The sequence below is a fragment of the Taudactylus pleione genome, unplaced genomic scaffold (genome assembly GCF_031769625.1).
Source record: "Taudactylus pleione unplaced genomic scaffold, aTauple2 ptg000286l, whole genome shotgun sequence".
NCBI classification, from domain to species: Eukaryota; Metazoa; Chordata; class Amphibia; order Anura; family Myobatrachidae; genus Taudactylus; species Taudactylus pleione.
Window position 1 is genome coordinate 2,263,318 of NW_028284688.1, and position 23,226 is coordinate 2,286,543.

At 39.7% G+C, this 23,226-nt stretch overlaps 1 protein-coding gene across 1 annotated transcript; it reads right to left on the bottom strand.

Annotated features, from left to right (window-relative positions):
* Positions 1-17,311: 17,311 nt before the first annotated feature.
* Positions 17,312-21,246, bottom strand: LOC148511997 (olfactory receptor 5AR1-like). Its single transcript, XM_088482385.1, has 3 exons — positions 20,341-21,246; positions 17,535-17,583; positions 17,312-17,430 (listed from the first exon to the last, which is right to left on the bottom strand). The coding sequence occupies exons 1-3, from the start codon at positions 21,244-21,246 to the stop codon at positions 17,312-17,314; spliced, it is 1,074 nt and encodes a 357-aa protein (XP_088338511.1).
* Between the last annotated feature and the right edge of the window lie 1,980 nt (positions 21,247-23,226).

Below are 23,226 nucleotides of genomic sequence, written 5' to 3' on the forward strand. Positions count from 1 at the left end.
TCTATGTTATTACTTATTATGTATGCAAATTTTATATAACAAATTATATTATGCTAAATTTCAAATTAGAAAACACCTATACAATCTTTTATTATGAAATTTTTGTTGTGATGCTTCAAAATATATATATGATGTTGGCAAAATTTATGTAACACTTATCGAGTTGGACAGAACTCTCAGTGATTCACAAATAGAGTGCTTTTCTATACATTTGGTTTGTTGATAAGCAATCACTATACTTATGCTATATATATCCAACTTTATGCTAAGCACTGCTTAGCGTGGAACATAACCGGTTATAAGGACAAACATTATGCAGAATAAATTGGGAATTGATTACGAATAAGATTTACTTCAACAGGACAGGCCAATCCACACATATATGAGCCTTATGAACACGTATTTCCTAATATCGCTCAAAAATGTGGTTGTGGATAGGGGTGTGCACCGGCCACTTTTCGTGTTTTGGTTTTGGATCTGGATCTTTCTTCGTGTTTTGGATCTGGATTGGTTTTGCCAAAACCACCCTTCCGTGTTTTGGGTTTTGGGTTTTGGATCAGTATTTTTTTGAAAAAAAACATAAAAACAGCTAAAATCACAGAATTTGTGGGTTTTTCTGCTCCTATGCTATTATTAACCTCAATAACCTTAATTTCCACTCATTTACAGTCTATTCTGAACACCTCACAATAGTGTTTTTATGTCCAAAAGGTTGCACCGAGGTAGCTGGATGACTATGCTAAGCAACACGAGTGGGCGGCACAAACACATGGCCCATCTTGGAGTGACACTGCAGTGGCAGACAGGATGGCAGTTTGAAAAACTAGACCAGAAACAGTACATAATGCAAAGAAAAAAAAGAGGTGCAAGATGGAATTGTCCTTGGGCCCTCCCACCCACTCTTATGTTGTATAAACAGGACATGCACACTTTAACAAACCAATCATTTCAGTGCCAGGGTCTGCCACATGACTGTGGCTGAAATGATTGGTTCGTTTGGGCCCCCACAAAACAAGCTGGCAATTAATCTGTCCCTGCACAAACTGGCTCTACGGGGCAAGATGTCGTCCTCATCCACCGATTTCTCATCCTCTTCAGTGTTGTGTACATCCTCATCCTAACAGACTATTAATTCGTCCCTGTTGGAATCCACAACCACAGGTCCCTCTGTACGTTCTGGATGCTGGTCTCCCTGGAAGAGTTGATAATTCATTTTTATGAACATTATCTTCTCCACATTTTGTGGAAGCAACCTCCTACGCCTTTCGCTGACAAGGTTCCTGGCTGCACTAAAAACTCTTTCGGAGTACACACTGGAGGGGGGGGCAACTCAGGTAAAATAGAGCCAGTTTGTACAGGGGCCTCCAAATTGCCTCTTTTTCCTGCCAGTACAGATATGGACTGTATGCCATGCCTACTTGGATGCTGTCACCGATGTAATCCTCCACCATTCTGTCAATGGTGACAGTATCATATGCAGTGACAGTAGACATATCAGAAATTGTTGCCAGGTCCTTCAGTTCGGACCAGATGTCCAAACTTGGTCCTGCCTGCCCTGCATCACCACCAGCGGGTTGCTTAGGATACCTAAGTTTTTTCCTGGCAGCCCCAGTTGCAGTAGAAAATGAAGAAGGAGCTGTTGACATGTCACGTTCAGCTTCAGCTGACAGTGTTTTCACCAGCAGGTCTTTGCACCTCTGCAGGCTTGTGTCGGCCAGAAAGAGAGACACCACATAGGCTTTAAACCTAGGATCGAGCACGGTGGCCAAAATGTAGTGGTCTGATTTCAACAGATTGACCACCCTGGAATCCTGGCAAAGCGAATGAAGGGCTTCATCCACAAGTCCCACAAGCCGAGAGGAATCGCTCCATCTTAGCTCCTCCTTCACTTTCTCCAGCTGCTTCAGCAAAAGCCTGAATAGGGGAATGACCTGACTCAAGCTGGCAGTGTCTGAACTGACTTCACGTGTGGCAAGTTCGAAGGGCTGGAGAACCTTGCACAACACGGAAATCATTCTCCACTGCGCTTGAATAAGGTGCATACCCCCTCCTTTGCCTATATCATAGGTGGATGTATAGGCTTGAATGGCCTTTTGCTGCTCCTCCATCCTCTGAAGCATATAGAGGGTTGAGTTCCACCGCGTCACAACCTCTTGCTTCAGGTGATGGCGAGGCAGGTTCAAGAGTGTTTGCTGGTGCTCCAGTCTTTGGCACGCAGTCGCTGAATGGCAAAAGTGGCCAGACATTTTTTGGGCCACCCAAAGCGTCTCCTGCACACCCCTGTTGCATTTCAGAAAATTCTGCACCACCAAGTTTAATGTGTGAGCAAAACATGGGACATGCTGGAATTTGCCCAGATGTAATGCCCGCACAATATTGGTGGCATTGTCAGATATCACAAATCCCTAGGAGAGTCTAAGTGGAGTAAGCCACTGGGCGATGATTTCCCTCAGTTTCTCTAAGAGGTTGTCAGCAGTTTGCCTCTTACTGAAACCGGTGATACACAGCGTAGCCTGCCTTGGAACGAGCCGGCGTTTCTGAGATGCTGCTACTGGTGACGCTGCTGTTGTTGCTGCGTAAGGTGATACATCTTCCCTGTGGGCTGTCACAGTCATATAGTCCTTAGTCTGCCCTGTTCCACTTGTCCACATGTCCGTGGTTAAGTGGACATTGGGTACAACTGCATTTTTCAGGACACTGAGGACACTTTTCCTGACGTTTCTGTACAGTCTCGGTATTGCCTGCCTAGAGAAGTGGAATCTGGGGACACACTACCTCCATCAATTGTCTAAATCCCACTGCACTAATGGTGGATACCGGATGCACATCTAACACCAACATAGCAGTCAAGGCCTCAGTTATACGTTTTGCTTCAGGATGACTGCTGTTGTACTTCATCCTCCTTGCTAAGGACTGTTGGAGGGTCAATTGTTTAGTAAAAGTAGTGGTGTTCCCACTTCCTCTCTGGGATGATGAATGACTCCCAGCAGCAACAGCAGCAGCGGCAGCAGTAGGAGTAGCAATGCAGGATCCTCCGGAGGAATCCCATATAGGAGAGTCAGTCATGCCAGTGACATGGCCTGCAGAACTACTTCCGATCCTGACTAAGGAGGAAATTGACGAGGAGGGAGTTGATGGTGTGGTTTGCAGGTGCTTGGATACAACACGACAAAGGGATTTAGGTGTCCCTGGACTGCTTATGGTCTTAGCCAAAGTTTCTGAACTTGACAGGAACTTTTTATGAATGCGCTGCAGGTGACGTATAAGGGAGGATGTTCCTAGGTGGTTAACATCCCTACCCCTACTTATTTAACCTTTACATATGGTACATATGGCAAGACAGTTGTTGTCCAGATTTGGATAGAAATATTGCCAGACAAAAGAGTTGGAATGTTTGGTCTTCTTCCCAGGAATGACCGTGATGGGCTTTTTTATCCCACGGACAACAACTGTCTCTCCCGGAGCCTGATTTAAACAAACCACATCAATATCAGAATCCTCCTTGCCTACTTCCTCCTCAGTGCCAGCTACACCAGTATCCTCATCCTGTTGTGCTTCAACAGTGACATCTTCAATTTACATATCAGCAAGTGGACTGTGGGTGCTCCTTTCAGCACTTGCAGAGGGCGTGCAAATGGTGGAAAGAGCCACCTCTTCCCGTTCAGTGCTGGGAAGGTCAGGCATCACAACCGCCACCACACTTGGACCTCCTTGGGGATTTGTGATATGTTCTTAGAATGCACAGTTCTTCGCTGTGCTTTTGCCAGCTTAACTCATTTGATTTTTTTAGCGGGATGAGGGCTTCCATCGTCTCCTGAAGCTGAACCACTAGTCATGAACATAGGGAAAGACCTTAGCCGTTCCTTTCCACTCCGTGTCGTAAATAGCATATTGGCAAGTTTACGTTTCTCCTCAGATGATTTAAATGTTTTTTTTTAAGGTAATTTTCCTGAACTTTGTCATTTGGGATTGTATATGCCCTCTACTATGACATTGGGCATCGGCCTTGGCAGACGACATTGATGGCATGTTATTGTCTATGTCATGACTAGTGGCAGCAGCTTCAGCACTAGGAGGAATATTTTCTTGATCTTTCCCTATTTTATTTTTATCGGAGAAAGTTTGGTCCTCCATTTATGTTATATTGATATATACGTGCTGCTAAGGCACACACAAACACAGAAAATAATTTTTTATTATTGTTGGAGACTATGTGGGTTACACCACCCTTTAAGAAATGAGCCAGCCGGCTCTTTACTTATGGGACACAGGCACATGCTTGGTGCTGCTCCTTTGTTGATGCATGTGCAGCTACAGTGCACACAATTCACATAGACAGAAAAAAAAAGAATTTTTTACTTTTTGTGGAGCGCACTTTGAGGGTTACACCACCCTTTAACAGACAGATGCACGCTTGGCACTGCTGCTTTGAGGATGCACGTATAGTGCAGACAATTCACAATCACAGAAGAAAATATTTTATTTTTGTTGGAGTGCACTTTGGGGGTTACACCACCCTTTAACAGACAGATGCATGCTTGGCGCTACTTTGTTGATAACAGTGCGGCCACAGTGCACACAATTCACAAACACAAAAAAACATATTTTTATTTTTTTTGGAGTGCACTTTTGGGGTTACAGCACCCTTTAATGGACAAGCCAGCTTGCTCTTTACTAATGGGACACAGGCGCATGCTTGGCACTGCTCCTTTGTTGATGCACGTGCAGCCACAGTGCACACAATTCACAAACACAGAAAATAATTTTTTATTTTGTTTGGAGTGCACTTTGGGGGTTACAGCACCCTTTAACAGTCAAGCCAGCCGGCCCTTTACTTATCACACAGGCGTGCGCTTGGCGCTACTTTGCTGATGCACGTGTGGCTTCTGCGCACACAATTCACAAACACAGAAAAAAACTAGATGTTATTTGGAGTGCACTTTGGGGGTTAGAGCACCCTTTAACCGATGAGCCAGCCGGCCCTTTACTTATGACACAGGCGCACGCTTGGCACTACTTTGTTGATGCACATGCGGCTACTGCGCACAGAATTCACAAACACAGAAAAAATATATATTTTTTTTGCACTTGGGGGAGCACCCCTGATGGACAGAGCACCCCCTGGACAACACTACAGCACCCCTTTAGGACTGGGACACTGCACAAAACTTTGGAGTGGACAGAGCCCCTATGGACAACTGACTGCACAACACAGTCCAGCCAGCCCCTATGGACTTTGGAGGAGTGGACACAGCCCCTATGGACAACAGCAGCACAGCACAACACAGCAAGCCCCTATGGAATTTGGAGGAGTGGACACAGCCCCTATGGACAACGGTAGCACAGCACAACACAGCCAGCCCCTATGGACTTTGGAGGAGTGGACACAGCCCCTATGGACAACAGCAGTACAGCTCAACACAGCCTGCCCCTATGGACTTTGGAGGAGTGGACACAGCCCCTATGGACAACAGCAGCACAGCACAGCACAACACTACACTGCACTACACTACACTACACAGCCCAGCCAGCCCTAACTCCCACCCTCCCTCTTCATTGTCCAAAGCCGAGTGAGAAAATGGCACCGACGCGGGTACCTTATATAGAATCCAAAACCCACGAGACCCGGAATGCGGGATGATGACGTTTTGCCTAGATTTCAGATCCGAGTCAGACAGGAAAAGTCGAACCTGACTCGGATCGGCCTCAGAGTTGGGGGGGTTCGGATTTCAGAAATCCGAACCCACTCACCCCTAGTTCTGGATAAAATAAGGAGATATATATTTTCACCTTATATCATTAATGGATGGAACACATGATCAATTTATGCTCATGTATATGTCTCCTTTCCATACCGATTTGATTTAATACGATTTTATATAACGATTCATTTTGTCTAAGTGTGCTGTTTGTAGTTTTCATAACAAGCCTACACAACATAGGCCTGTTTTTTTCTATTTTTATTTAATCATAGTAAAAGTTATATTTTAAACTTATAAATTATACATTAAGAGTGCCCCTAAAAAAGAGTCCTATTTCTCCCTTTTTTTGCTCTTCTATGCTTCTTACACAAAGGGGCATATTCACTTAGCCGCGGGGTTTACCCTGCGGCTAATTGTCGTGCTGGACGGGATTCAATTAGCGGGATTCCATGCATGGGTGTCCCTGAGGCCCCGCGCGCAAGTCCCCGCTGTTTGACTTTACCTCACACCTCATGTAGGTGCGAGGTAAAATCACCGTGAGGCAGCCCTATTTGGCCTCGCGCAAGAGGTTATTACACACTGATTCCACAGTTCTCGCGGAATCAGTGTGTTCTCGCGCAGGAGTCCCGGTCTAAAGATGCGGGGAAATAGCTATTTATTTGAATAGCTAAACCCTGCGTCGCGGGACTTTGGCCTAACAATGGTATTCCCTGATGTAAGTGGCCTCTCAGCAGGATAATGCGCCATGTCAACACTGACAAAAATATTTAGGAATATTTTGAGGAACATGACAAAGAGAGCCAGGTGTTGACTTGGCCTCCAAATTTCCCATATATCAATCTGATCAAGCATCTGTACGATGTGCTAGAAAAACAAGTCTGGGGAACAGCATAGCAAATTGTGTTCTAAAACCTTCTTCTCAAACATTCATGTAACCAATAGGAGCAGCAATAGAGAACATACAGTAATAGGTGTAGATAAATTCTAAAATTCAAGGCCTTGAGGGTAATATGTACCTAAAAGGAGGTATACTTATATTTACTCACAATAGTGGGAGACTCTCCAGGTAAAGACATAACAATGTGACATCTGTATATATTTCAGTCACTTCTCAATAGAACAAGAGACTTTTGTTGCATTTGAAAATTCCTGATTGTGACATTATGTTATAATTCTGTTGGTGTTTAGTGATTCTTGTTCCATCTCTGTTTATAGTTTATTATTTCAACTACAAAATGGGGAGTTTCATTCCAAATAATAGAAGAATTCCATTATGTGGAATGAAAAAGTAAATGCTGGACAAGAAGAATGTCTTGCTGGAAAATGTTTCTGCAATTTACAGATAAATCTTCATACACTACTGCAGCAATCACCACAGATCTTAGTGTGCATGATCCCAGCCCAGCATTTGTTATCACGTTAGTGCATTTGTATATATTTATTACATTGTTCAAAATATAAAAATGATCTGTATAAGATCCACCAATTACCTTACCCTAAAAAGGCACTACAGTATATAATATATATAATAGTTTATATTGGCGGTGCTACTTTATGACTCAAATTTACATATGGATACAAAGAAAGAAGAAAAAAGTAATTTTAAGACAGTGCCCCTATGTCTCCTCTGACAATACAAATATATTTGTTTTATTGGTATGCTTTCAAATTAAAGGTATCAGGTATGTGTCACACACTTATATAACAAATAAATAAATTGGTATATTTTAAGTATTTCTAGCCAGCAATTTAAATTGTATATATACTTTAATGGTTCACTATTAGCAATAGTATTATAGCCTTTGCAGGGCTCAGAGAATCAAAATATTAAAATGATAGAGAAAGAAATATGTGAAAAGAGAAGAAAAGTAAAGTATAATGAAACCTGCTCTGCAATGTCTCTATTCAACTTCATTTTCAATAATGTTTTTTGTATATAGGTTAGAGGATATAGATATAGTAACTGTAAGTACAGAAGCTCCTCATTGAAAGTTATGTGTACAGTATATATATAGAATTAGCGCTGATACTGAAATAAAGTATAACATGCTCTGGAGTAATGATGAATTTAGGAGTAATGAATAGATCCCTAAATGAGAAAGTAGTTGGTCCAGTGATTACCAGATGTTTGATACTTAACATTTGCTTTGATTAAGTTTTACATTTTTGGGGGGTTTCAATAAAGAATTTCGGTCAGCACTAAAGGAAACTTTTTTTCTTTGTGCTGAAGTTAAGTCAGTTTTTTCTTTTTTCATAGTGTAAAATCTGCAAAAGAGATTATTATTATTATTATTATTATTATTATTATTTTCATTATTATAGTTATCATTGTGTTTTATAATTGGCTGTGCAGTAATGCAATTATAGTTATTAACATACAGACCAAGGAGCAATGGGTCCTGCTTGGAAGCTTACAATCAAAATGGACTTTACTACTGATATGTCCTCACATACATAACCATAATACACTATATGGCGTGAGATGCCAGGTGTGACTGAGCTGCTCTGAGAGGTGTAGAGCAGTGATTTTTTCATATAAATTTTATACCTCATTTGCATTGCAGCAAAACACCACTCACAGTGTACCAGAGAAGCCGGCCTGTGACTTTACTAACAACATTTGTTTTAAAATCATACAAAGCCACAGACAGAACTCGGAGTGAGAAAAAGCCGGGGCCGTTGCACTGTAGTATTTCGTATACAGATTTAGTCTCATTAGTACACAGTTGTACAAATGACAACCATCCAATTGATTAGTGCAATCTAGCAAAGAAGGTTGTCACTTTGAATAAGAACATTTTGAGTGACAATGATGATCGGCGTGGCTGAGATGCACAGGACGTTGTGTGCCGAGAGGGGCTGTTTGGCCAGAATGAAGCTGCAGTCTATGAGGACACATCTCTACATAAGGATAAGTGCTACATATTGCATGTTGATCATTCAGAATTCGAGGTAAAAAGTGCTTTTTGAGCAATATGATCCAGTCATACAGAAATGTTGACACCATTTTTGTCCTGGGGACAGAGAGTCACTTGGGTACAGTATGGATAGAGCAACAGCAAAGACAAATAGAGGAGCTCACAAACAATATATTTGAACTAATTACTAGTGTCAAAATTAATGATACTATATAAATAATATGGTACATCAACTTTTAGCAGTTGTCTTTTGTTATGTATGGAGTGACGCAGCCACAGTGTTTGTTTTCTTGTCTGCTGGGGTCACTCCAGCCATCTAGGAGGGCACCTGCTGTTATGCTTTACTATTGTGCCATTGAGGAGTGCTGCCTGGTTTTATCCAGAACTCAGTTCCAGAAACCCTGGAAAAACTCATGCAGCTAGCCATCAAAATAGTTAGGTGCATTACAGAAAGAAAGATGTAGAAGGAATTCCCTCCATTGGCCATATGCACCTCCTTTTCATCTGCCATGGAGGAAACACCAGAGCTCATGCAACTCAGGGCATTCAGACTTACTGCCGAGGAAAAAAGTAGAAGTTGGACTTTACATCTATGTCTCTACTGCAGAGGCAAATGTCACATTAGGCAACAATGATTAGGTAAATAAATTGCAGGTATATTCCTATGGCTGGTAGCAGTAACAGGAAATAGCAGCAGTGTCCTGAAATCCCTTGACATATTTCTCCAGGTGTATTCTCTCCTGGTTTCAATAGTAGGCTTGCCTTCTGATGAAACCAGGAGAGAATACACCAAGAGAAATGCATCAATGGATTTCAGGACACTGCTGCCTATATCAAGGCCCTGCTCTTACAAACCCGTCCACTGACACCCCCAGATACCTGTCACAGGTGGCCACTACCATCGGGACTCACTTGCAGTCCAGCTCCTCCGCAGGGGACAAGGCAGGAATACAGCCAGTGTGGACAACAGTCATCTCTTGTTGATTTTATGCACCTATGCTAATAATCAGTTATTAACATATTGTGATTATACTGTACTGCTTTTATAAAAGTGCATTGCATATATATTTTATAAAAAAATTTCTTTACTTTGGGCTCATTTTACAAATTTTGGTCATGCACAGCACTTTTTTTGTTTTTATTGTTATTGTTTAGTGGGTGGCAGATCCCACTGTGCGAGCAGCTGCCCTTATTAGTGGTGTGTGGAGGCAATTACATAGCACACCAGTGTATTTGTATATGGTGTATACACACTGTCCAACTTTGCAGGACGATATGAACGATAACGATATCGTATATCATTATATCATTCATATTGTTGACTTTTTTGCATTGAATAACCAACGATGTGTGTGGCCATATGGAGAATAACGATATCTGAGGTCGACCGTACATGCAGGCCAACTTGGTCGATATCATCATTTAAATACTGTCAGATATTCATTGTTCATCGTTCATGAAATGGTTCAATGATATCGTTAATTTTTAAAGTAGAAAAACGAATTCAACGATATCAATGATCGAGCAAGTTGGACCGTGTGTATGCACCATTAGATATATAAATATAACAGACTAATCTTATGCCTTTTTTTTGCTTTTGTCTCTTTTCTCACGGGCTTATTATGAGATTGCACTATATAATACATTTTAATTGATTCTCTACCTACGCTATGTATTCATATTTGTAAGTAAATTTTAATTTTATCTTATCTGTTGAATGCTTACTTGTTACTTACTACATTGCTAAATTATGTGAGTGCAATTTATGTACAATATAGATACATACAGCAGACTGTATCCGTTAAGTAATTTTTTATATATTTATAACCAAAATCAAACTATAATGTGTTGTAGATATAAGTGATACAAGCTACAAGGTGTTTTAAATGTATTTATGTTTAGTTTAAATGCTGGCATAAAGAAGCTGGTTTTTAGGTGTGCTGATTGGTAGAGGAAGATCATCTGACCTACAGACTCATGCTAAATTGTTCGGTTCCGAGATCATAGCGGCAAAGGAGAAAGGGCTCTCCGAAAATGTGTTGAGACTGCAGACATCAAGGGAGGACATTTAGGACACTAACCCATGTGCATAATCTGACTTTTACCATCTTACTTATCTGTGATCTGCAGTACAGAGATTTGTACAGCCTTTTCTCCATCTCTCCCCGGGACATTGTTATCCTTTCCTTTTACTTACTTTTAGGATTTGTTATGTTTTTTATGGATTCTTGGCACAAAAGAATTTGAGATTCTTGCAAATGTTATAAAATGTTTAAAGTTACATTGGTTCATGTATTGTAAAGCAGGAAAAAATAAACCTTGATAGGCGTTTGTTACATGAATGAAATGTTAGTGTCTTTCTGATGTCAGGGAACGTGTGGAGGTTCTTTAGTATGTTAATTGATTGGATAATAGAAACTTTTATATACATTCAAGGAATAATATTTATGTAAGTGTCAGGCTGATCTTACGAGGAAAACAAAGTAAAGAATGATTCCTTCTCATGAGTTATGACAAGAAATCTTTACAGAAAGATACTTTATTATTTTTATTGTTGTAACTGTGGATTTTTCATTATTATTTTGCAAGTTGGATTATTGAAGAGTTAGAGGTGTTCTCTTTCAGAAACTTACCAGCTGCTGCTGATTCAGAGAGGTGCAGGGTTGAATACTTGCTATACATTTAAAAACACCTATCTGTTACCTCTTATCTTGTTAGTGTTTGACCGCCTTAGAGAAGAGACCATATTTTCCATGATGGGTCTGCGGGGTGCTTATAACCTTCTCTGCATCAAGGAGGGTGACAAATGGAAGATGACATTTATTAACCATTCTTGCCATTACAAAAACCTAGTTATACCTTTAGGTGCCCCTGAATGTGCCCGCTGTTTTCCAAGATCTGATAAGAGATGTCCTTTGTGAATTCTTGGAGACATTTGATGTAGTCTATTTAGATGATATTTTGATCTATTCCCTGTTTTTGGAGCAACATTGGAGCCTGGTCAAGGAGGTACTGGGATAACTCAGTGAACACCATTTGTATGCCAAGCTTGAGAAATGTGAGTTTGAGTTAAAAAAGTTTCTTTTTTGGGGATATGTCATCACCTGTAAAATGTTCTCCAGGATCCAAGTAAAATTCAGTCCATCCTTGAATGGATAGAGGGCCTGATTCAGAGCCGGACGCTATTTGCACTCGCTCGTTCAGAAAAAGGGGCTGGCTATTTAAATTGACCGTTTGCTCTTTGCGGTCTGTTGATGCCTCTATGTCAGAATGAGTGAACAAAACATGCGGTCGTTATTTTGTAAAAAACACCCCCTGGCCACTCGCATCATACGTCATCTCCGCTATTTATTAGATTAATCGAGTACATCGAACGGCGTATGAACTGCTCGCAATTCTTGTGGTTGCATTTTCCTACTTTAATCATGCGAGCAGTTCTGGCTAAAAGACACCCAACTGACGTGGTCGATGACGCTGTTTGTTAATTATGCACACCCTTAAAACGCCCGTTTTGACCATTTGGCACACCTGCGTTCGGATCTCCACTCCCCGTTTTTAAGCATCTTCCCCTGTTACCACCCAGAAACGCCTCATTCTGTCACTCAAATTAGAAGGCATTCGCTATTTTGCGAGCACACGATTTCCGACCGCACTGACTGGTATGCGCATGCATACTAAAACCCATATGCATGCGCAGATGTGCGAACATCGCTCGGAGCAAATGAGCGCTCTCTTACGAGCGGCTCTGAATGAGACCCATAATCCACTAACCTTGAAAGCCATGCAACGATTTTTTGGCTTTGCCAATTATTATAATTAGTTTGTTTGTTCATTTTCTGTGCTGGTTACTCCAATCACTGCACTAACTAAAAAGTAAGCAGATAGCTCTGTCTGGACCCTACATGCTATTCAAGCCTCTGAAGCCTTAAAACAAGTTTTTGTCTCAGCTTCAGTTCTTTCATATCTGAATCCTCACTTGCCTTATGTTGTTGAGGTGGATGTTTCTGAAGTAGGTGTTGGGGCTATTCTCTCCCGTTAGGACCTGGAGGATAACAAGTTACATCCTTGTGCTTTCCTGTCCAGGAAATTCTCTGATACAGAAACTATCTATGAAGTTGGTAATCGAGAACTACTTGCTATCTAATGGGCCTTGGAAGAAGTGGCTAAGCACACCATCACAGTCTTCACAGACCATGAAAAATGTTTTGTACATTGAGTAAGCCAAAAGATTGAACTCCAAATAGGCATACTAGACACTGTTCTTTACCCAATTTAATTTTATCATCACTTGGGTCAAAAAATGCAGACACCATATCACATAATTTCCTTTGGGAGCATGAGACCACCAATACTAAAATGCCTATAATACCTGTAGCTTCCATTCATGCCGGTCTTGCACAGGATCTTTTCACTCAGCTTCAATATGCAAAATCAGGCTCCTTCTGAAACTCCTCACGAACTTTTGTATTTTCCAGAACATTTAAGGAATATCGTACTATCAGACTTTCATGCTAATAAAGTGTCCGGACATCAGGGAAATTTTAAGACTTTGGAATTATTGTCTCTTTTGGTTTGGTAGCAAACTATCACTTAGGATGTTAGAAAATTTGTTCAAGCCTATAAAGTCTGTGCCAAGAATAAAACTCCTCAAACTCTTCCAGACAGACAACTCCTGCCTTAGGCCATTCTTACCAATCCATTGCCACATATTTATATTGTTTTTATTGTGGATTTGCCCATTACCTCTGGTTGTAATCTGGTTGATGGTGGATCAATTCAGCAAGATGACCAATTTTATTCCTCTAATGAAGCTTCACAGTGCTAAAAACACAGCTACATTTTTTATCCAGTATGTTTTCAGGTTGCATGGTTTACCTTCAGACATTGTGTTCAATAGAGGAAATCAGTCCTTTGGCCACTTTTGGAAATCATTCTGCTCTTCATTGGATATTAACCTTGGTTTGCCTTCTGGATCTCATCTGCAGTCTAATGGTCAGACAGATTGAGTCAACCAGTCATTGGAACTATGCCTTCATGGTTATATCTCCAATCTTCACAACAACTGGGAAAAATACTTGCTACTAGCAGAATTTGCATATAACAAGGCTTGCCACTTTTCCACTAAAGTATCTCCTTTTGTCTGTATGTTCTAAATATGGCTTCTTGTCTCAGGGCCATTTGGAAAAAAGTGCACTTCGCCCTTAGCAAAGCCACTTTTTGCAAAAAAAATTGCGGAAAAACATTGTAGATCTGTATGTGTTTAAAGTTGGCAGAAATGTAATGTTCTCCACCTGCAACATTAAACTTTGTCAACCATCACAGAAGTTTGGGCCTAAGTACATTAGTCCTTTTCAGATTATCAAATAGGTGAATTCAGTTGCTTTTCACCTCTCACTCCCTAATGCTTGAGAATTTCTAACACCTTCCATTTCTGTTTAATACTGTCATTACTTCTAAAAAATTTAAGTTTGTATGCTCTAGCAAACCATCTCCAGTGTTGGTTCAAGGTCATCAGGAATCTATTGTGGAAAAAAAAACTTTATTGAAAGAGAGTTCAAGGACAAGTAAATTTCCTCATCTTTTGAAAGGGTCATAGACAAGAAGAAATATTGGATACCCGAAAGACATCTGCATGCTGAAGATATCAAATGGGACTTCTTCTAAACTTTTCCAGATGAACCCAGGTTTAAGGGTTCTTTAACCCAACTTCAAGGGGGGTACTGTTAGGAGCTGCAGTGGTTCATGGTGAATTCCGGCCATTGCTAGATGACTGGGACGACACATCACACTGACCATGGAGGATCATGGTCCAAACTGGCTCCTAGCAATGGGACTGATTGTAGCCAAGACACCTAGCTGTGGATGTGCAGCAGCACAGCTGCTGCTGCTTGTTGTATTACAGGGCTTGGATTTGATTGGCTTATGTGTCTGATTTAAGGCAGGGAGGGCTTAGAATCCCTCTTGGTTACAGCTCTTTGCATGTGAGTTAGCTTGCTTTTCCTGGTCTCTTCAGTGCTATTGGCTTTACTTTTATCTGTGTGCCTAGTCTGTTTGTTCACTGATCTCCTGCATCATTTGTTACTGCACCTGCTGGGATTGTGTGCACCCTGTTATCTGCTACAGTAATATAATCCTACACCTGCAATGATTTATTACACACCATTATACAATTCTATTACATTGCATTTCAAGTGTTTATCCACTGTTCCAGCTAAATCATTCGATTAACTGTCTTTTTGGAAAAACCTATACTACTCTGAGTTTAAGAACTGGAGGATTCCATCTTTTGTTACAATATGGTTTACGGGGTTAATGTTTATAAATAGGAGCAGAAACTAGTTAGACAATAAACATCAATACTGCTCAAAATCAATAGTTGCTTGTCATCGGTCAGGTACTAACAACACATAATGCAGGACAGATTGTCAATCCATACACTCTTACTGACAAAAATATGTGTGGTAGATATCTAATACCTTCCAATTGCTGGTCATCATTCTAGTATGCAGCCACCAAGAGATAATTAACCCTGAAGTGAGAAAATAAAAGCCATTTGTTGTGATGAATGAATATTATAAAAGGAATAATCCTTATCTGTGTGTCTGTAAAAAGCAATCCACAAACAAGCTGCCTTGACACATTTCTCCACCTTGGGATAGGGAATATCCCTGGAGGATAAAGCCGCATCATTTTTATATGTCAGAGGGTGAATCATCCCACTTCTGACTTAGCAGTATCTTCTAAGGTTCCTTATTTCTACAACATCACAGATGATACCATGTGTCATGCCTTATTACTAATCGCATACCAGTTACCTAAGTGATAACTGCATGTGTGTATTGCAGTGAGCACACAAATCTGTGAATTAGTAGCTCAACCATTTTAAGAGTCACAGCAATTTCACTCCATGAGTGTGCTGAATCTACAGATAACCACAGTGTGTGATGGGAAAGCATATCTGCATTGCACAAGGAACATATCCATTAAGTCTTCAGAATTTCATTGCATTTTGAAGTTTCAGTGGAATATTTACAACAGGTTACCGAAAATTTCCAAACATGTGTACAATGCTTTAATGGTACATGTGAAACCATAAGGTTTTTTGTTTATGGAATTATTCTAAAAAATCAAGTGGTTACAGATGAATATTGCTTTGTGAGTTACAGTGTCACATTAGTGCTAGCAAGAATCAGAAATTCAGAGAGTTGTGGCTGCTTGATGACTGTATCTCTTTGTCTATGTGCAGGAACCCCCAACAACTAAACCAGGAATCTAGTTTAATAAGCAAAATATTTTGAAATAATTATACATGTATTTCGGAGGCCACTGTTGTGTGAGTGCCAGTATTACATCTCTGTTAGTAATAGATGGAAATTTAGGGTAATGTGACTACCACCCTTTATATCATGTGGGAACCCCCAAAATAAAAGAAACTCTGCATTATAAAATTCATCTTTTTAATAACAGCTTGGTCTTGTGTGAGAGAGTCATTATCACTAAGATCTCTAGGGCTGAATCAGCATTGTATGCTAGTGCATTGCTGAAGGCAAATTCCCAATTATCGGACATCTGCGTCTGCACAGGCCTTGTTCAGTGCATCTGCAGAATGGGTCCTGAGTTATTGCATGCAGCCCCATTTATGCCTCTGCCTGATTGACAGGCATAGCCATTTTCAGGGTGGTGCAGTGGCCAGGATGGCCAGTGTTCCCAGAAATGGGTACATGTTACCTCCATTTTCTGGGAGTGGCAAGGCTAACATCTTCGTCCATAGATGCAGTTTCCTGGCTTTGCAAGCCGGCCAGCCTGCATAATCAGAGGTTTTCTCAGATGGCCGGAGTTGTCCACCATTGTGACTGATTGCAGCAGGGGGTGTCATACACCTATTGCTGCATTTGCATGTTTGCAAGGATGGAATTGTAAAGCTGCTTGTATGCTTACTGAATCGCACCCTCTGCTAGCAAGGGGCACAATAAAGAAAGAGGGTAGAACAAGATATTTGATAGCAAGCATTAAATATACAGGGTTGTCTAACTAGTTGTTTCTGCACAATAACCTAACTACAAACATAAAAAGCATTTTAAAGTAATAACTGGTTATTTTAGAAAATGTGATACCCCAAGGTGGGATAAGCCCCAATAGTAAAATAATGAAAAATGGGTTTGTCCTTGACCCCTTCTACCTACACAGTGTTGTATATTATACAGGAAAATCACAGTTTAAAAAAATCAAGCACATCAGTATCAGGGAATGCCACTATAATAGCAGAAGTGCTTGGTTTGATGGACCTCAACAAAAGAAATACTTTGCTGCTTATTTGACTGCAGAATAAACAGTGATTGCAACACATAATTACAAATGGGCTTTAAGCTATCAGTGGTCATTTTGTTCAATGTTGGCAATGTCAGATCCTTCATCACTAATATCAATATCATCATCACACAAAATAATTTCATCCCCCATTATTTCATTATTCATTTGTAATTCATTCAGAATTCAAAGCAAATTTTTCAAATGCTGATTTGTACATTAGCATTAAAGTTATCCTCCACCCTTCTGATATATTAATATGATATGTAACAGATTGAGGCATGGAAGAGGTGGCAATTCATGTGTCCATTGACGAGTTGTTATAATAATCTCTCACTTTGTGGGACTTTGCTGACTCATCATTAGTGTGACTCATAGAATAGGTCATTGCTTTCTGTCAGTAGATTTTGTAGGAGAAACCATAGCAGGAGACGTGTCATCTACGATTTGAGCGGACCAAGTACTTACAAGGACATGTTTGCATATCTTTAGTTCTGTGTCAGCTGGAAAGAAAAAAAATACATATGTCTTATACCTACAATACACCATGGTTGTAAAAATATACTAAGCCAGTTATCAGATGATACAAACCATTTGGACATGGTACAGCAAATAAAGAACTTGGACCAATGTACTTTTCCATAGTCACTTACTTTGTCATTCATCATGTCCTCTTTCAACTTCATTAGCTGCTTTTCCAGTACTTTGATTGGGATATGATTTCACCTAGGTTGGTAAAGTCTAAACTTAATTTGCTACAATTTTAAATGGTTTGAGTAGCTTGTATCAAACTTAAAGGATTTTCAGGATTCAAATGTAACATGTATCTCATAGCATGATGTATAGATCTTAGTGGATTGTTGCTCTTCATCCATTTGGTGATGCATATAATGTGTGAAGTTTCACCTCATTACTACCTTTCATATTAGTTCTTGGGATTCAGACAAAATTTTTTGGCAGCAGCTGCAATGCTCTACAAGTGTTTGCAGCATCGCACAAATATCCAGATATTTGTTGGGCCACAGATATTAGATAATGCCTGGACCTAATTTATATGAAAATATGAACCACCAAGTTATTGTGCTTGAAAACCTTCCAATAGTATTCAGTATGTTGAAGTGTGTCCAGTTGTAATGCACACACAATGTTTGCTCTGTTATCAGGACTGAGGATCCAGGGCAGAGTCTAAGTGGGGTGATATATCTTCCTATGACATTACTGAGTTTTTCTGCATATTGACATCAGTATGTTTCTTAGAATAGCCAGCAATACAGAGAGGAGCTTCATCTGAGAATGTCCTGTTGTTGTGTGCTAGAACTGCTACACTGACAGGATGAGAAGAATGTCAATGCTGCTGCTAAAGGTGCTGCTGATGCCAGGGGGCTGTCACAGTCATGTACCACTTATCTACATATCTATGTAGCTATTTGAATAGATGTTACAATGCATAGGTGTGCAGAAGCTGGCACAGGGGGTGCTGCAGCAAGACCTTCCCCTCCACTGGGTCCACTTATTTCCCTCAGGGACATAGACTACTCACTTGGCTGCCCAGCTAAGAAGTCCATGTCCCAGATGGAGAGGGGATGGGATAGTTTATGACCTGGTGAAGGGGGAGGTCCTGATGTGCCACCCCCTTTGCCAGCTTCAGCACATGCCCATGGTACAATGCCATTTTAGAGGCATTTATAACTTTATATTTAACCTCCCAATAAAGCTGAGGAATTTCTGTTTAAGAAAATGGAGTTTAAATGGAATTTGGTAGCATGGACACATGACCTCAACTAATCTGCAAACACCTAATGCATTGATGGTGGAAATTAGATGTAGATTTAATTATAACATAACTGTCCTAGATTTACTGATCTTCTGTGCAGCAGGATGCTGCTTGTCATACTTGCTTCCTCTTGCAAATGATTATTTCACAGATAATTATAGTTTCAAATAAACTAATCTTCAGTCAGCTGCCCTAGTGAGCAAGGGTTCTTCTTGGGGGATCATAAATTGCATTAGATGAGTTATTCTGTACATTTACAAATTGGTGGTAATAAGACTACCTACTAATGAGGTTGATGATGATGAGGATGTTGAATTTGAGGAGTGCATGAAGACTCTGTCCATGCCCTATCCATGCTGCTGGTAGCTGTGGATGGATTTCTTGCTTCTAAACATAATTTTCAGCATTTAATCAACCACTTGAATTAACTTGCTGAAAATGAAGTATAAGGGAATAGGAGCCTATTATCTTTAACTATACTTAGTTTGGCAAGACAATAACTGCCGATGCTTTGGTGTATGTTGTTTGGGTTGTGGTTAAAATATTTCCACATACTTTAGGTGGACTATTTTGTCTTTTCCCAGAAATACAAATACACTTATTGTGGGCATAAGGTGGTACTACTGGGTGTTGCCTTATTTCAATCAAAACCTTCCTAAGTATCTTGTTCAAATTCAACACATTCATCCTCATTTCCTCATAATTTTCACATCCAACAGTACTACCCTTATACCATTGCACATTAGTAACTTCCAAAGTAACATCCACAATTTCTATGTATAAATCATCATAATTTCTTCTTGTCCTTACTTTCCAAATGGCTGAGAAATTGTGGAAGGAAGCTGATCTATAAAAAGTGAGTCAGTATCTTTAATGTCAGACTAACTCATAGCACTCGCAAACTCCTTTGGGCTCTCCTAAGGATACTGTGAACTCCCAATTTTTACTTCAGTCTCAGGATTATTTTCAGGTGAAAATGGGGCATTTGCTTTGCTCTGGTATTTTTCATACTTGGAAGCTAACTCATAGGGCCATTACTAATCAAAGTGGCCATGATCTTAGCCTTTCCTTGCCACTGTAGGTGGTATATGGAATAATAGCTATTTTACTATTTTTGTAACAAATCATACCAATTATCAGTAACATTGATCTTTATTCTTTAATGCTGATATTTTCATTGACGTTATAAATCATTGCTTGGATTGGGAACGTCTTTTCTTACATTTTCTTCCTGCATGACATTTTGACTAGTAGAGATTGAAAAAGTATTACCCAAGTGGAAATACAGTATTCACAGTTGTTATTAGGTCATTAAAATATTAACTGTAGATTACTTTAAGTGAATATTAATGGTATTTAAGAAGAAAAACAGCTTTAAATTACATTATTATTTTGACCATTTCAAATGAAATAAAAAAAACAGTTCTAAAACCAAAATAAATTTGGTTTAATCAAAGCAGAAAAATAACTTTAGAATCGCAAACAATATATTGGGGTCTGAGCAAATCTCTAGTATATACCGTAGATTTTGTTATTGTAAAATTATTTTGTACACATAAAACCAAATGCCAACATTTTTAACAAGCAAAATCAATCTAACCCCTCAATTTAAAGCAGCTGAAGCATTTCTAATTTTTTTTAAAAAGGCTGCTTTTACATCATTATTTCTAAGGCTATAAATCAAAGGATTCAACATTGGTGTAATAATAAGGTAAAAAACAGCAATGAATTTGTCTGTACCTGATAGAGAACTTGACCTAGGTTTCATGTAGGCAGCCATAGCTGAGCCATAAAAAATGATCACAACCAATACATGAGATCCACAGGTGGATAAAGCTTTTCGCCTCCCAGCTGCAGATTTAATTTTGAAGATACATACAATTATTTGAAGATAAGATATTACAATAAATGTCACTGGTACCATAATAACAACCACACCAACAACAAAAATAATAAATTCAATAAACAAAATATTTTCACAACCCAGTGATAATACTTCTGGCACTTCACATAAGAAATTGTTAATTTCATTATTGTCACAACGATTTACATTAAGTGTAAAAGTAACATGGGAAATAGAGAAGAGAAACCCACATATCCATGTACCCATGGCTAATCTCACACAAACCGCTCTACTCATGATTGTAGTATAATGTAGTGGATAACATATAGCTACATAACGGTCATAAGCCATAATAGTAAGCAGAATACACTCATTTACTCCTAAGGAGAGAGAAATATACATTTGTGCTGCACACTCAGCATAAGAGATTATTTTCGTCAATGACATCAAATCTTTTAGCATCCTCGGCACAGTGGAAGATGAATAGCTGAGATCCAGAAATGAGAGGTTGCCAAGGAAGAAATACATCGGTGTATGAAGGTTGGCATCTGTCAGGATAAGGATAATGATGGAAATGTTTCCAATTAAAATGATCATATACACAAGCAGGAAGACATAGAAAAGAATAACTTGTGTCTGGGAATCACTGGAAAGTCCAAGAAGAATAAATTCCATTATAACTGTGTTATTTTCCCAAGCCATTCTTTAATATGAAATTAAAAATGATTTTAGTGATCAGTACTGTACATTGTACCTTTGAAATATCTTCACTATATTACAACAGATACAATGCTTATAAAGTAACATAAACATTATGATGTATTATGCAGATGAGATTAAGAGGTGACTGCACTTTATATCAGCTCTGTCACTCTCCAACAATAAACTGTAATAATCTTCTTATAATCATAAAACATCTGACAATGTTCATCATTTAGTATCCTCACACCAAGGACAAGGTGGTTTAGTAGAGCTCACTTTGGCTCCTGAACCCAGTGAGATAACTGTCAATGATTTTGCTCTATCTATTCCTCTTTGGTGATTTCTGCTGCCTCCCTGGTGACAGAGCTGCCATTGAACATGGGAAACTGGGCCTGACTCCAAACTGACAGATAAATGTGCTGTATGTAAGTAAATAACTTATCTAGTGCAGCACCAGCTCAGGGGGAACACTCAGTCATTACAAATGGTAAAGGACAGATATGGTTGCCTGCAGATCACTACTGTATTTTAAAATTTCTACAGTGAATGGATCCTGTTTTGGTTCCCCCCAGTGAAGCCTTGGGATTTTGCTTCTACGGGGAATATAACAAAATCTAGCTGTGATACTCTGAAAGGTGGTAACCATGGAATACCCTGAGGTGTTTAACATAGTAGGCAATAATTCTAAAAGGTATAACCAAGAACACAAATTGTGGGTTTTTTCAGCATACCATAAGGTACACAGAAGTGTTGGCACTGTAGGAACAATGGGTAGGTGCAAAAGGGTATATGGAGGTGTTGGTACTGTTTGGACAGTACGTAGTGTGTAACAAGATACATGTACAGCATGTGATGGCTCTGTGGGAACAGCATGTAGCATGCAATGAGAGGCACGAATGCTTTGGTACTGTGAGAACAATGCAAAGTACACAATGAGAGAATAGAGGTGTTGGCACTGTAGGAAATGAGCGCAACATGCAATGAGACATACAGAGTATATTGCAATATACCTAGAGCTCAAAACAGACAGCAAGTTTAACAGAGTACAAACCCACACAGCAGCTTTGATAAAGCTGTGAGTACAACACAGCGAAACACATCAGGATTGGCTGCTTTCTTTTACTATCCATCCACTAAAGGAGTGCCAACATACAGTTTACTAGCGTGCCGATTCAGTTATACCAACGGAGTGCAGAACCTCTGCCCAGCAGACCAACTCTTGCGGAAGCCTACCAGCACTGCTAATTAGGTCCCCTTAAATTACTGGACATTGGATTTGGAGTGCCAACTTACAGTTTACCAGCGTGCCGATTCAGTCATACCAACAGACTGCCGAACCTCTGCCCAGGGGACCAACCTTTGTGGAATCCTATTAGCACTGCTTACTAGGACCCCATAATTAAACTGGACATTGGATTTGGTAATTATGAGTCTGGACTGACATTCAAAACTTGACATGTTCTATATTATGCACCTTAAGAGGCTGATGTGATTGATGGATCGGATTGTTTTTATGTATATTATGCATTCATATACTCTTTTTTAACATCATTTTTTATGTCATAATACAATGCCTACTGTATTAAATTAGTACCTTCCTTTATTTCAAGTGAGCGCTGTTATTTTCCTTTTTCTGTACTACTCCCTGAGGACTGACTATCCTCTTGTACACAGCTGCTCCACGTTGCTACATACAGTTGTTAATGTGTTACTCTTGTGCCCTGCCCAGCACTTCTACAGTATATTACTGTGTTTCTTTTGTGTAATGCAAAAAGATGGCATTGGCAAAACTAATGACTATGGCACATAGTTTAAGACCTCCACTGGACCTTATCAGGAATCCCTGCAAGAGGATATGGACTTTATTCAGTAAAGGCAAAGGTCTTGGCCCAGTATAGTTGTTTTCCACCATGAAAACTACATTACTCTGGGCCTGACTCACTACTGATCGCAACTGCGATAGTATGCTAATCCATTGCA

Bases quoted from the DNA above. Each gene is read 5' to 3' on its own strand.
- LOC148511997 (XM_088482385.1), bottom strand. From the start codon at position 21,246: ATGGCTTGGGAAAATAACACAGTTATAATGGAATTTATTCTTCTTGGA. The intron at 17,584-20,340 runs AAAAAAATTAGA...ATGATGAATGAC, and splicing joins ATGTAAAAGCAGCCTTTTTA to AAAGTAAGTGACTATGGAAA. The intron at 17,431-17,534 runs GTACCATGTCCA...TTTTCTTTCCAG, and splicing joins GTCCAAGTTCTTTATTTGCT to CTGACACAGAACTAAAGATA.